Source organism: Anoplophora glabripennis, unplaced genomic scaffold (genome assembly GCF_000390285.2).
Source record: "Anoplophora glabripennis isolate ALB-LARVAE unplaced genomic scaffold, Agla_2.0 scaffold132, whole genome shotgun sequence".
In the NCBI taxonomy this organism is placed as follows: Eukaryota; Metazoa; Arthropoda; class Insecta; order Coleoptera; family Cerambycidae; genus Anoplophora; species Anoplophora glabripennis.
In genome coordinates, this window is record NW_019416288.1 from 434284 (window position 1) to 450426 (window position 16143).

General features: G+C 33.2%; 1 protein-coding gene across 1 annotated transcript in view; it reads left to right on the forward strand.

The window, feature by feature from the left end:
- LOC108904645 (ABC transporter G family member 14) overlaps nt 1-16143 on the forward strand; it is a 460474-nt gene that overhangs the window by 430024 nt on the left and 14307 nt on the right. The window contains exons 2-3 of the mRNA XM_018707280.2: nt 10538-10783; nt 13272-13572. Coding sequence (XP_018562796.1) covers nt 10538-10783; nt 13272-13572 — 547 coding nt within the window. The remainder of the gene's footprint in view (nt 1-10537; nt 10784-13271; nt 13573-16143) is intronic.

The following is a 16143-nucleotide window of genomic DNA, read 5'->3' on the forward strand; positions in this document are numbered from 1 at the left end:
GTCAATTGCGTATTGGTGATTGCTAAACACCTTAGTACCTCGTGTTAATAAACCGCCGCGCTGTTGTCACATTGCTCGATATGAATTTTATCGAATTTTAAATTTATTAGAACGCTAATTATTTTTTAGAATTAATCATAAAGAAGTTCAAAAAAGTGATAAACATTGTATTTTATGGTATTCTATGCACGCGGTTATGTCAGTATTCCTTAATTAATCGAACTTTTATACATTTTTGGAGATTTCTATATTTTTTTTCTCGGAAATGGCCGAGTTTAGGACCTATGTCACATAAGGTTTTTTTGTTTAATTTAATGTATTCTATCGCCTGTTAAAATTAAGGAAGTCAAATTTCTAACATCCTGTATATCTTCTTCAATCAAAAAGAAAAACAGGTTTATATGATGTGTGAGGTGGGAATTAAGTAGAACTCGAACTCGAAAAAAGTGAAAGATTCTCTGACGGCAATACGAAGCTGTTGTAAAAACTCATTTTGCTTGATTCTTGCTTGTTCTGATGTCTTCTTGATCCTTAATCCTTGTCCTTTCACAAGATCCTTGTTGTGAAAGGACTAGGATTAAGGAATAGCTAATGACGAGATTAAATTAGTGGAGTCATGTCAGGTCATACAAAAAAATGTATTTCTGATGTAATAAAAAAAAATCATATACATGGGTGAACAGTGAGTACATTGGTATAGATAGGTATACGTACTCGTATGTCACTAATTGCTTTTGAAGTACAATCAATTTTTTTTTCAATCGCCAAAGTGCGATTTTCTTTTGCAGCATTCAAAAGTGTATCAAATCACATCTGACAGCAAACAGTTATATCGAGGAACAGTCGAAACTATTTCACACTGATCACTTATCCATAAGCAATTACACGTCTATATAGACTCATCCATCACAGGCGTTAGAAAAAAAAAATTGTGTACACAGATTCAGTTCTGCGTGAACCGTTGAGGTGTGCGCATCGATCTTTACGTCTTGTGCGTGCTCTGATGAAGTCATTTGAGATAGAAGACGAAACGTTAAAAAATACGACGAAATTAGTGGGATGTGGACGAAATGGCTATACCTCAGTGCGAGAAGGACGATTTTCAGTCCTTTACTTATTGTCCTTACGGACTTTCTGCTTGGTACGTCATCTGGAAAATATTTTTTAAATTAGTAACCCATTACTCGATATGTATGTGTCCTTAATAAAGGAATATAATAGGTATCTATTAATTACTAATATTACCACAAGAAATGTGTGCCGTAATATTTAAATGTTTGCCTTTGTATTTAGCACTTCATTTTTGACTGTATTATAAACGAAACCTGATTCTTTGTAGGCAAATGCTATCGCAAGTTGGATATTGTTGACCAAACGAGTGTATCAGTGTTAAGTGATTAATGTTTATGGATTTCTTTTTAATTAGGACATAACGTCACGTGTCTTATAAATAATTATTGGATCAGTAACTGTCAAAAATTTCAAGACCCGGGACATTAAGATAAAATTAAATTGTGGAGCAGTTTACGAAATAATTTGTTACATTGTGCATTAAACTGGTGACAAAGGAGTATGTTTTAGTTATGTTTTTGATAGGTGCTGTCCGCGTGGTCTGGCGGTCTTTTTTTTTTTGCTTTACGTCTTAAGCGAAACTGTCTGATGGTTTAGAACAAACAAGCTAATTAAGAAATTTGCCAATGACGACGGAATTATTTTTAACCTATTTTTTTTCTTTGCGATGCATCTTGTAATGACATTTTAATAGCCGTCGTCGAATCGTTCGTATTAAGATAAATTATTTTGGAATAGTTGGAGTGCACTACTTAGAAACCGATTAGGGGGTTAGTAATTGTTTTGTTTTTTCGTTAATTTATAGTGCACTTAGATAATTTGGAGGTGTAATGGTAAATTGTGCCAGTTTCTTTTATAAACAGATGTATGATAGAAGAAAACTTCTCTTTTTGTCAATTTAAAAAAATATGTATATGCTGAGTAATCAGGCATGCATTATGTAAAAATTACGATACTTAGAATTCTGCATTACTCATAGTTTATCATTTGGTAAAATATGTAAAAATATGTAAAATCATTATAAATTGTTTTCCCGAATAGGGGACACCATTCTAATAATTTTGATGTTGAAAATTAGTGCTTCAGCTATGCTATAAATTCATATCCATAAAATCTAGTTAGCCTTGGAAATGAGAAAATCTGATTTTATTCACCAGTAAAGAGCCATTACTGTATGATTATACCATAAAATTTTATTAAAAAATACAAAACTGAGTGTTTGTAAAAATTTCATTGTCCTAAGTCTATTTTGTGGTTTTGATTTCATATTTTTTCGTTAGAAACAAGTGCCCTTTTCGTATGAGACTTGATTTAAGGGAATATTATTAAATTCAAAACCAAGCAAGATGTCAAAATACGTCTAGGATATTAAAATTTTGCACGCGAATTTAGTTTTTCATTCTGAAGAACGTTTGTTAATGACATTTTGTCATATCTCATACAGAACGACACTTTACTTTTTTAATTTTCAAGACCAACTGTATTTGAAATCATAGCAGATTTTGTTTCACACATAAACAGGGCTAAATTGCGAAAATCTATTTTTTTTAAATCAACAATTTTTAGAACAACTGTAGATATATTAAAAAATACGCGAATGAATTTATTATGAAACTATTTAAATAAAATATAAAGGCATATATTTTTACTTGAGATTCAGCCAGAGTATTTTAGCAGTAAAAGTAGATTTTGGCGTTTGTGTGTGAAGTCATCTATTTTGTTGTACAGAAAGGTTCCAAATATTATGTACCTAGAATAATGATCCGAGTTTGTTTGCCTATTTCAAAAAACCATTGCTAAAAAACAACAAACACAAAAAGAACGAAAAATGAACCGTTCTTCGACATATTTTGCCCTGTAACATTGAAAGTAAGCCCTAAATAAAAAAGTCATTCTTTATTTTTTGTTTATTTGATTTTCTATAAAGTTACAACAACTGCGAATCAAAAAAGTTAAATTTTGCATTGACAATAGACGAGAAATAGTAGAAAATCATATGTATAGTCGTATATCGCGTAGTTTTCGATTGACAGGATTGTTAATTGAGAAAATTTCAAAAAATATCAAATATTTAAAATTTTCTTAATTAACAATCCTGTCAATCGAAAACATTTACTATTTGTTCACAAAGTTGCATCAATATTTATAAATATTTACCTATTTTAAAAATGTCGAAAAACGGGTAATTTTTCGTTTTTTTGTATGTTTGTTGTTCCCCTGAATTTAGCAATGGTTTTTTGGAATAGGCAAACTCGGATTCTTATTCTACGTAATATTTGGAATTTTTCTGTACAACAAAATAGATGATTTCAAATACAAACGCATTGAATCCTGTAGCGCCTGGACTAACTGTACTACGAAATGTTTTGCTGTATATGGATATTTAAAATTTCCGTTAGTTAAAAATGTTATTAACTTTTTTACAGCTATCTACCTGCCGAATGTAGAACAGTACCAATTGGTGTATAAAATTAGAAGTAATGAAAATTGTATAACTTCAATATTATGAATGAATTTTTTCGTCTTTTTATCATATAGGTAACTGTAATACCTACCAATTTTCATCACTAATATGCCAAAACATGGGCTGTATACGTTTTAAATTTCTTGTAACTACACCTCAACACAGATCAGTACTTCTGCATTTAAAAACAATATGTCTGAATATTTTTAGAATTTTAAAGTAAACTTAAACGAAATAATGAAAAATGTATAATTATTAAAAAACAAAACTAATTTTTGAAACTATGAAAACTTTTCGAATCCATTTTCCCGAATATTTCATGCGGCGGTAATTTTTCAGTACAATTCGGGGTACCGTGATGAAAGTAAATGATGTATGCAACTAATACGTGGTGCTGATTCAGACAAACGTGTCGCAAAAATTGTTAACTGCTCCCTAGTTCTTCTCCGCCACCCGGCAATGGCAGTAGTTAAATGTAGTGCGTTGCACCGCGGGTTCACGAGAGGTCAACGAGGGTCACGTGACCCCACATCGATCCCTAGACTAACATCAGACTACACCTACCAAAAAATATAGGAATTACGTAATCAAGTAGCACTCCTGCTGCGGCTGCCGCTCATTCTTGAAATGCTTGGGCATAATGTTAGCCAACAGACCAACAACTTTATTTAAATTAAGTCCGCGATGGGCCTAAGCGTCTCGTTACGAAAAATGTGGGTGGAGGACGCAGACTTGTATTGTTATTTGTGATTGATTTAGATGTAAACAAAACAGTATGAGCATAATTATTTAGACACGTACTTGTTAAAGCTGCACCAGCTTATTTTGGGCGTGGGTACGCATTTTCAAAACACGATTTTCTATGACTTAATAGGAAAGTAAGGAAAATTTTTAGTATGACTATCAAATTGATTCTTGCAAGTCGAATTCAGTCTTTTTGGACTAAATATTGTACATTGTAAAGTATTAAACCCATGTTTGAGTTCTAACAGAGTAAAAATTTGTGAATGGGTGAGTTTCATTTGAAAGAAATTGAATTTGGAATTCGAAGCCTATACATGTTTCATTAAAACTCGCATTGTATGTACTGGGTGATTCATTAACTATGGGAAAATTGAAAGCTGAAGATACTGAAACGCAAACATGCCTTATCCGAAAGTTGATAGTTTCGGAAATACAGAGTGTTGAAAGTTAAAATTTTAAATCGTTTTTTTTGCGATTATTCTGAAAATATGTAGGTTAGGAACTTGAAAATTTGTGAAACTATATTTTTTTAAGCGAAGAATAAGATGCGTGTTGCAATTTCAGCGTTGCTTATAGAAGGCACTACTTACGACTAATTTTACCGAAAATTTAATAACTTTTTACTCTGTATGTCTAACATGAAACTTGATTCAAAACCTGAAAGAGCAATAATTTTTCCATTAAGGTGGCCATATTCCTGGCCGAGAAATGGTGAAATTTCTGGCAATTTTAGGTACTGAAATGTTGAAAAGTAAAACGTGTAGAACCAAAGTAAGCACAAAAATAAAAACCTTGATGTTTTGTTTATTCATTGTTACCATTTAAATTTACCCAAATAAAATAACTAAAAAAAAGCGTTTGTAAAACATACGTTTTCTGTTATCCTAACCCCACATTTTAAGAATTATTTTCGTACTTATAAATAAAAGTAAACAATTTTATATGTAGGACTAAGCAAGTAAATGTTATAAGAATATTTACATGTGGAGTTATGTCTAAAAAAGTTAGTATTTTCATAGATTTCAGTATCTAAAACCTTGATGTTTTGATCGTTTTTTGCACCTGTTTATTCGTTTTACTGCGGCGTCTTTGAAAATACTCAGGTGGCATGACATAACATTCCTATTATTTGATAAGCTTTAGATTATTCAGTTATTAAATGTTTGAAATTATTTTTCTTTGCGGAAAACACTATTTAAAAAATATGGGGCCCTTAAATACGTACTTTTCTTTCATTTCGGTATCTCGATCCGTTTTCGAGAAAAATCGATTTAACGAACACTATGTTTTGATAGTACGAGAAATTAAAAGCGAAACAAACTAAGTGTTGTTATTACAACAATTAACAATAAAACAAATGAAGAATCCACCGTTGACACTATTGGGATTGCGTTTGACTTCGTTGGCAGCGATTTGTATTCTTTGCCACAACTCTTCATGCGAGTCAATAGATTATTTGTAAACTATATCTTTCATTCGAGACCAAATAGAAAAATCAAGATGATTGAAGTCCGGACTTCTGAGTGGCCAAGTAAAAATGCTTCCACGGCTTGAAGAAGTTCTACTTTATTTACGAAGTGACGTGGTTCATGCACGACGGAGCTCCACCGCATTTTTCTCGGCCAGTGCGTGCCGCTCAGAAGTCTGAACTGCAATCCTCCTGATTTTTCTATTTGGTCTCCAATGAAAGATATAGTTTACAAATAATCTATATCAACTTTCGGATAAGGCATGATTGCGCTTATGGTTACCATTTTACGTGTAGTATCTTCAGCATTCGATTTTCCCATAGTTTATATGTATATACAGTCCACCAAATCTAAGAATACCTTTGCAAGTCGGCTTTAAACTAACTTTTATTTGTTCACTGTACTACAAGGTCTCATAGTTCTAGCCTAAAGCTAAAATTCTGTGGCGTCTAAAATATTTCATTTATTAGACGATTCTAGATTATTTCTATAGCATATTATTTCTATAGCATATTATTCCTCAAGTAATGAATATGCTCCTGTTTTTTTTGTACTTGTTATCGAGATACCTAAAGTTGCTCCTCTGAATGATATCAAATATACAGGGTGTTCCACAAGCTCTATGACAAACTTTAACAGATGGTAGCTGGGTTAATTTCAAACATTTTTTGTTATATAAACATAGGTCCGATTTGTTTTTGTTTAGAAGTTACAAGTATTTTAAAAATATAGTCTCTCGAAAACTGTCAGCAAAAGTCGACATTTTCGTTAAATTTTCAGTTAACAAAGTGTCTTTTTTGTCATCTAGCTGCAAAATACTTTTATGTTCTAGAACATAAAATAGATATGAAAATAATATGTATTTTTTTCGAAACTTATTTATGATTTTATTAATTAAACGATATACATTTTAAGACCATTACTGGCCAAGACAAGAAAAAATACATTTTTTAATTATTCTTTTTATTAAAGTATATTCAAAACACATACATTAAGACTAAAGTACTATTAAAAAAGATCCTATACAGTATTTTGAAAAAAAAAAACACATTGGTGCGTATACTAAAATTAATAAAACTTAATTAGTTTTTTGTGAAAATTTTCAAAGCAAGCTGGATACAAATGCACTTTACATAAATAAATAGTATTATTTTTGCAAAATCGACACTTTTTCTTGCACTATTTACCTTTCTCTTGTCAAATCTGACTTCACCTGGTAGAGGGAATTGAGATGGTCTTCCATGGGTTCAGTTGAATATTGCGGTATTTGAAACAACATCGGTGTTTTCTGTATCTCCGTAATATTTCCGCAAAGAGAGTACTAAATCCGAAAGAAATTTTAGCTGAAATTTCGCTCAGTGAAACCTCATCTTTCGAATCATCATCACTATCTTCTATAGGTACTTGATTGTATTTCATACGTTCCTGAAATATACGTCTGCAATCCCTCTTGTTGAATAGTATTATCATATTTTCCTCATCTGTAATTTTATCTATTTCTGGCGGTACATAAGCAACATCAATCGATTCAGCATTTTCACAATCTGAATCCTCTTCTAAAAGAGCAAATAACTCTCTAGTGGTTAGTGCCCTTTTCATTTCCCATTTTGACAAATGACTGCAATAATATAAACAAAATTATACCTCTATAGCTTCTATACAAATAAAAAATCTCTTACCTCGTATTGACACTGGATGTATCTGAAAAAATAACTATTATGGATTACAGAAAACTTTAGGTCAAACAATATTTTATACAAAACTACACTTTTTTACACAAAGGAAAACCGAGAAGTACACTGTGCTAATAATGAACTGATAGATGTTCTGACAAGTCCTATATTTTATATGCCGAGATTTGTCCAGACTTGCATAGCAGTGAATAAATATGTCAATCGTTATCGGCCAAAGGTGCGTATACGCATCCACTACATATATGTATCACTATGACCATCGTTTTGACAACGTGAGTAAAAAACAACTATGTGATTATCAAAATAGTTATCTTTTAGTTACGCCTGGCTCAAAAAAAAATAGTCTGCTCATTTTTGCTAACATAGAAAAATATTTGTTTGAAAATGTGTTCTAAAGTTTGAATTACCATATTTCCTTAAAAAAAATAACATTAAAACAATATTATTTTTAATTAAATAAAAATACTAGTACACTCTCTGGACTGTTGGCATAAGATTCTGTAGGTAGTAAAGCATAGAATTTTACGGATGATAAAAAAATTAAAATAAAAGGGTGCGTTTACGCACCTTTGGCCACTAATGGGTAAAGTAATATAACATTTCAATACACAACAGTAACAGGACGATTAGAATATATTTTTCACTACATGTAAATAGAAAGTGCCGATATTGCAGTGAGTTAAATTTATGCTAGATCCAGTGCTGTCAGTTATCGTAGCTTTTAGTTCTGGGTGTCTGTCTGTAATTGATCAAGTTTACTGCGTACGTTGTATTATTGGCAAGTTCCGTAGGCTCTGTTGAACATGGTAACAATTTATTTGCGATTGAAACTTTATTTTGTATAGAATCTTCTTTATATGTCTCCGCTACCGTACTAGAACCCCACCCTCCATGTCGTTTAATGGTGGTAATATCGGCCCCTGCGTCGGCTAACAGAGTGGCGGAAGAACGTCTAAAGCAGTGCCCTGTATAGTATAAGTTTCCGGACGAGGCAAATTCAAATATTTCTTTTGACACATTCCTTATTCTGTCGACGCCAACCATTCGGTTAACACATTTTTCCTTGACATACTTCACAAAAACTCTTCGACTTGTAGTAACAGCCCAACGCACAGTATTTGCGATATATTTTCATTTGATCTGGACCTGAAATCACAAAACATCTCGGAGTATGAGTTTTGGAATCGGGAATTCTCATAATAATAATTGCATCTTTGTCTTCTATATCATCGATCGTTATCTGTAGTAGCTCATCTCTTCTCAAAGCTCCACAAACACACAATTATTAAAATGACCTGAAAAGTTGTCCAAAATTAGTTAACTCGATATATTTATATTATTTTGAACTACCTTTGTAGCAAAAATCTATTATCAGGTGCTTCTGATAAAAATCTATCATTTTCCTCTTTGGGCAGGTTGATGTCTGTTTGGGTATCTTCGTCGTTATTCTCGGGCTGCTCCCATTGGAATACCCATTTAAAATGACAATGTCTGTATACTCTTGAGTTATAAATAAATGTATTTTTTATTTAACAGTTTAACGCTAAGTGTCAAATGAAAAATCTAATGACACAAAACAATAATTATTGTTATCGCAGCCACCATTTTTATTTATCAGGCTAATTTGATTATAATATATATGTAATTAGACACTGAAAAAAACTCTGACGTGATGTTACCAAATGAGTTGCAGATTCGATTTCAGCGACCCAAAAAACATATAATACGATAGGTTCGGCCGAGGAGACCTTTCGTCGATTTTTTTTGTGGTCCTGTGTATTATTAATATTAGTAAGTGTAAGCTGAATCACCTATTTACAAGCTTTAGTGCATTTGTAACAATGAATTTTCAACACTATGTTGACGCTATACATATACAGGGTGTCCCAAGGTGACAAGACATTAGACGTATTTCAGAGAGTACTTCGATATTAGTTTTGAAAATTTTGGTAATAGTGTTTTCGGGCATGCCGTTCTCAACTAAAATAATGGCGTCCACCTATCGCTTCCGGATATACCGGAAATTGACGTTATTTTACATGGAACACCCTAATAAATTTAGAATGTCAGCATTTGAATAAATGTTAATGTTTTCCATTCTTTAACAATAAATAATACTCAATTAAACATTCACTGTATGTATTAAATTGACAACAATAAACTTGTGACAGATTAGGTGCTTGTTTTGAAGTTCCACTAAAAATTTTGCGGCAATCCTCGCAAGAAATAATGCGATATCCGTTGACTGCATGAAAAACAGTAAATACCTTAAAAACCAGAAGAGATAGTTATAGGGAACCATTATGCCATTCGAAAGAGAACAAAATTGTTCATCAGGTTGGGCAAGAATATACAGGGTGTTCCATTTAAACAAATATAAGTTAAGATGGTTTAAAGTTGACTAAATTCGGCATTAAATTTCTACCACCCTGTATGAAATTATATTATTTTGAAATTATGTTAGGGAAGCTTAGAGTTTTATTTATATCCCCTATAAATTTTATCACACTAACTTTATTATTGTAAAATATACATCTTTTTGAATTAGGCAGTGCTTTTTTAATTTTTTTGAAAAAATTAAATATATTAAAAACGGATAACTTTAAGAATAGGAAACCTTTATGAAAATTCACCTAAAAATTGACGTAGAATTCAACATTGCAAAAATATATAGGGTGTTCCACTAAAATAATTTCTGGCATAACCGGAAGCGTTAGGTGGGCGCTATTATTTTACATAGTTAAGAAGGGCATGTCTGAAAACATTATTGTCCAAATTTTCAAAATTAAAATCGAAGTAGTCTCTGAAATATGCCTAATGTCTTGTCACCGTGGGACACCCTGTTTGTTACACACGTGTTGTTATATTGGTTGGTAGATTTATTTGAATTAGCTTAAAGTTTTCGAAATAAAGTAAAAGCACAAGAGCTATTAGCAAAATATATTTAAATTCATTTTAAACTAGTAAATAGTTGTTTTTTATTTACTCATTACTCATTATCATATTTTTATCAAGTTGTCTTTTAACATTCTTATCATAAAAATATGTAATAGCATCAAACGATATAAAACTTAAGGTAATAATTTCCTTTTCAGGGTAGAGACAACAGCAGTACATTTTCCAAGTCTACTCACCGACCAGCGTCCGCTTCCAGTCCACCTAGCCTTCAGGGGCATCACAGTCAGTGCTGGCAACCGACCGATCCTCCAGGACATAGATGGACTCGTCAGGCCCGGCCAGATCCTGGCCGTCATGGGCCCGAGCGGATGTGGAAAGACGACCCTCCTCAACGCACTCAGCGGTCGCCTGAAATTGGATTCCGGTCAGATCTTTCTCAACAGGTAGGCGATGATTGTCGATTACCTTTCCCAGATGACGACGGAGGTATCTCTGTCTTCACACGTCAAGCTTTAGCATGTTGTTTTGAGATACGAGGTCGGTTCAGATTTAATCAGCGGCGAGGTTTTACGAGGGTGTTTTATAAAGTAACAGTTATTTTTGGGAAACTGAATAGTTCTTCGTTCCTCATTCACGCCTCGCACAGTACTTCGACTCTTCTGTCCTCTTTCAATCACGATTGAAACATATAGAATACAGATTTGTATAACAATTTGTATATTATGTAAGCACCGCTTTTTTAATACACTGATCGTACTTTTACCTTGTGCTGTCAAAAAAGCATAGTTCATTCTTTTGTAAAAATATACATGATTTCCTGTCCCCAGGTCGTCTTCATTGTGAATCAAAAAATGGCTTTCTGCTAATTTTCTTGAAATTTTGTAGGTTGATAGTTCTCAATATGTAGAAGTCAGAAGTCTCAATGGGCACGAAGCCCTATAACCCCTCCTTCCTCCCAAAAATTTATCCCCAAGGGGCTAGAGGGATATAACTGATTTCTGAATGTGAAACAATTTTTATTCTTGCAGTCCAACCAACGGCTACCACAAACAACTACCCCTGTGACCCTTCAGCCACAGACCATCTAACCCCTCCCCTCCCACTACCACCGAGACCATCAAACCCCTTCCCCCCAATACTGCCCTGAAGAAGATTGAGAATGGATTTAACTGATCATATGTATTGGCCAACATATTCCTACTCTCAGACTACCATTACCCCCAACCCTCCACACCCCGACAATTTGCCACCTTTTATACCCCCCTCACTTGACCCTCACCCCTGACTCAGCCTCGCCATATGAATTTCACTGAAGACTGATTGTGAATCATTTAATTCCTGCAGACCACACCACAGTTACCTACCATGAAAAAAAATGTGGTGACCCTTGATTAGAGGTGAGGGTGAAGGGATGGAAAGTGAACGGAGGGAGATAAATTGTCGGAGGGGTGGTATTACAAGAGTATTATCTCTATATATCGGTTTATTTCTCGATTCTGCTCTTGTCCCCGTTCCATTCTCTTCATTCACTTCTAGTTTTCATATAAGTTTCTTATTTCATTATTAAGTGGATCCATGTTTATTCGTCTCCATAAAAGAAAATCACTTTAAAGAGTTAAACAAAAATGAATGTATATAAAAAAAACTAGATGTAACACTTCTGCCGCATTTTTTCTACGCATGTCTTTTATCATAAAAGTTTTACTGTTATTACTTTTCCTTATTCTTCTCTTTTCCATCTGCTTCTTTCTCTTTCTTCGTTTTCATTTTTGCCCTCCTTTTATTTCTGTTCTTTGCTTTTTCTCCCTTCTTTATCTTTCTAATAATTTTGATTTGCTTCCCCCTCTTCCTATTTCTATATTCCATTCCAATATATCTCCCCTCATCTCTCATTCCTCCTTTCCCTCTTGTATTTCTCCCCCTTCTTTCATTTCTTTTTCCCCATCCTTTCTTTCTCTATTTCCTCCACAAACTCTTCATGCTATACTTTTGCTTAGAAAATTCTCCTTACCTGCATTAGATAAAGAAAATTTTACCAGAGAAAAATGTACACATGAGTTAGTTCTTGATTAGAGAAAGATATGTGAAATCATTTTTAGATATCCTCAAAATCTTAGGTAGCATTAAGATGTTAGTAGCATAATATTATATCTTTCTCCCACATGACTGTGCTTTGATATCGTCTAAGATTTCAGAGACAATGTAAACAGCAAAATGTTTGAACTTGAAAATATGTTTCATAATCTGTATTGTTAGAAATTGCATGTCAAATTTTATCTGCCCTCGTATTTCCTCTGCTAGCAGATGAATCATATTTGATATTGCTTCATTCGTAGAAGAATTTTTTCTATTTAAATAACAACACAAAGTGTAGTAACAGTGATGTTGCCATGAACCTCCAGAACTAATTCCTTTGGTCGGCAAAACAGATGAGAGTATTTTTCCCTTTTTTCTGAAGAGAATTAAGAGAAAATTACTCAAGAACCATTGAAGATACAGACTTTAAACTTGATACAGTGAAGTTTCTCATGGTAGCTACTCACAAATAAAATTTTATCAAAAGTTTGTCAGTTAGAAAAGTTTGGGAGTTTCACTTTCATTTGACACTGCAGAGAATCTTTTACAGATTGACATGGACGATTTAACTAAAAGAAATCTCCAGAGGAACACAAGTTTTTAGAGGAAATGATCTGTAATTTGTAAAAGAAAAGCCTCTGCAACATAACAATAACCACTGACGTCTCTGAAAATTCCCACTGCGCTATATCAAGTTCAAAGTCCATAAAATCTTGGACTTAATTAAATTATTAAAACCGCAGAAGAATCAGTTCTCAAGTTTATCGCAACGTCACTGTTACACCCCGTGTACTAATTAATTGATATTAAATGCATGGAAATATCAGTTTGGTTGAGACAACTGTGTCTCCGTAGGGATCCGCTATGCAAGAGGTGGAAGAGAAAGATCTGCTACGTCCTCCAGCAGGACATATTCTTCCCGGACTTATCGCTAAGGCAAACTTTAGAGTACACAGCAAGACTGAGATTACCTGAAACAATGAGTCATTCACAAAAGATGCAGTACGTGGACCACATAATCGAGGTCCTGGAGCTGGGGAACTGTCAGGACACCATAATAGGGGATTACATGAAGAGGGGGCTCAGCGGGGGGGAGAAGAAGAGGGCGAACATCGCATGTGAACTGCTAACTAATCCGTCACTCATGCTTCTTGATGTGAGTACAAATGTTGAATGTAAATCTGTGTTTTCAAATTTGTATATGTTCATGTTGCCTTTTATCGATAGTAGTCCAAGAGAATTAAGCTCAAAACCTTCGAGACATGGCTGTTGCTGTTAAGCGTCTTTCCGAGAACTGTTTTTTAGTACTTTGATATATTTTCCAACCCGCAATACCGCTTCACGAAAGTATTTGTCTATAAAGACAAAATTTTTCTAACTTTTAAAATGGCACCAAAAATTATTCAAAAAAAGAAAATTGATATTATAACGGTTCTATATGATAGTTAAGGTGTCCAAGTATGTGTAAAGAAATCGCCGCCAATTAAAATCCCTAACTTTAACCCCAGCACTCACGTACAAAAAAATAACGACATTTCGCGCTGAAATTTAGTAACAAATTGTCTCGTACCAAAACTATCAGACCGATTTTGATCGGGTTTTGGAATTTCGTTTTGTAATCGTTTAGAGTATTTACATATACATTTATAGTAGAATTGGACAATTTCTTGCCTGTCAGTTTGACGCTTCCAAATTACCTCGATTTTCATCACCTTCTTACGTTGTTTTGGCTATTTAGCAACAAAAATATGATATGCGCATGTATCAAAATAGTTCTATCGTGTAGCAAATTTCATAACAAACAATTTCATTATTAATAGTTTTTTCTGTAAACTGCATATTTAAGAAGTTATGTTGGAAAATGTTAGAAAAACACGTCATTTCTGAGTATTTTTGCAGTTTTTAATTTTTCCTGCAAATAGCACAACTTTTTTTCTTGACGCAACCTTATATTTTCATTGTATATATTATTTTCGAGCGATTTTTACTAATATCCAAATTACGTCAAGCAACAGCCATGTCAATGTGTAATTCTCCTGGACTATAGGGCCGTTTTCAGCAAGGAATATTCACACCGCCAACTTGAGGAACTCTTTAAGTACTCTGATTGTTTGAGGTGCACCAGACTTTGAACTTTGAATTTAAAAATGTATGTCGTTCCTTCGATTTTTCTGGCACCAAAATATCATATCCATTTTTGGCTATTTTTGTAATTTTCTGGAACAATAGCTGACATTCTACCAGTTTCCTAGGCGACGAATTTTAGGTGAAGCGCATTCTTGATGATTCTGAAGCTACGAAGACAAATTACCGCAGAGGAGCGCCATGTGCAACGTGTAATAGGTTTTCATTATAATTAAAGTTAGTAGTTATTTCGTGTTCGTTATAAAGTTTGCTGGCTGTTCTAAATTTATTAGCAATACGGAGCCTGAACTTGTTACTCGTTAAACACGCATTTTAATGTAAGTTATTACCTAGCTTTATTAAAATTCAATACCTTGTTTTACAAGTTTATTACAGTGGAGGATATTACAAGAAGGAGTTTAATAAACGTCACTTTTCTCATGCCACATGTGTTCCTAATCCTAGGAAAGGAAAATATATTCATAGATATATTTTCTCTAAATATTCCTAGTATATGAGTGATAATTTGAAGGATGTACCTACTCATATTTATGTGGTTAATAAGATACCATAATTAGGAAATTTAAGACTTAATGAATATTTACCTATTACTGTACATGGTGTTCCATGGTGTTGTCAAATTATAGTGAATTCATTGTAACATAATTTTCTACATTGACTTCTACCCCTCGGTCGGTAGAGACCTTAAGTCTACATCCTGTCCATATTCAACTTTTTGCATTGTGTCTTGAGAGTTACAAAGCCGTTAGGATGTCTAAGAAATTTTGCATAATTATCATTCAATTATTTAAGCTGAACAACAGTGGCGTGAATGTGAGACTACCCACATTCACGCCACTGTTGTTGGAAATAAAATGGTTTGTACGTTTTTCATAAGACGCGTTTAATATTTATTATTGTACACATTTTGACATCGTTATCTTTAGCCAATTTAATGAAACCAATGTAAATTTTTCCTCAAAGTAACAACTCTTAGACTCAGCATCCCCTCTATTTTTCGAAGAGGAATTCACCCCCATAGTTTTTCTTCCTTCATTTCATCTGCCTCTTCATCACTGTTCATCTTTTATGCACGTCTCGGTATATATTAGGTACCTTTTCTGTATTCCTATTTTGTCTGCTTTCCTTCTCTTTCTTAATTTCTTCTCTCTTTCCTGTATTTTTTAGTTTTTTTCTAAGCAAATTGATGTTCTTCTCTTTCATGTCTTTTTCGTTTTTGTTTCTTCAATTTTCTTCTCTAGTCTTTCTTAATCCTTCATTTCATTACACTTTGATATTTTCTCATTCCTCTGTAACCTGTTTTAAACTACACTCTATATAACATATGAGTTTTATTTTATAGATTTTGTATATTTTCTTAAATTTTGAGATATCCTCGATTTTTCTGTTCTCACTAGCCTCATAATTATTTCTGTTTATTCGTCTTTACTGTTTATTCGTCTCCATAAAAGAAAATCACTTTAAAGAGTTAAACAAAAATGAATGTATATAAAAAACTAGATGTAACACTTCTGCTGCATTTTTTCTACGCATGTCTTTTATCATAAAAGTTTTACTGTTATTACTTTTCCTTATTCTTCTC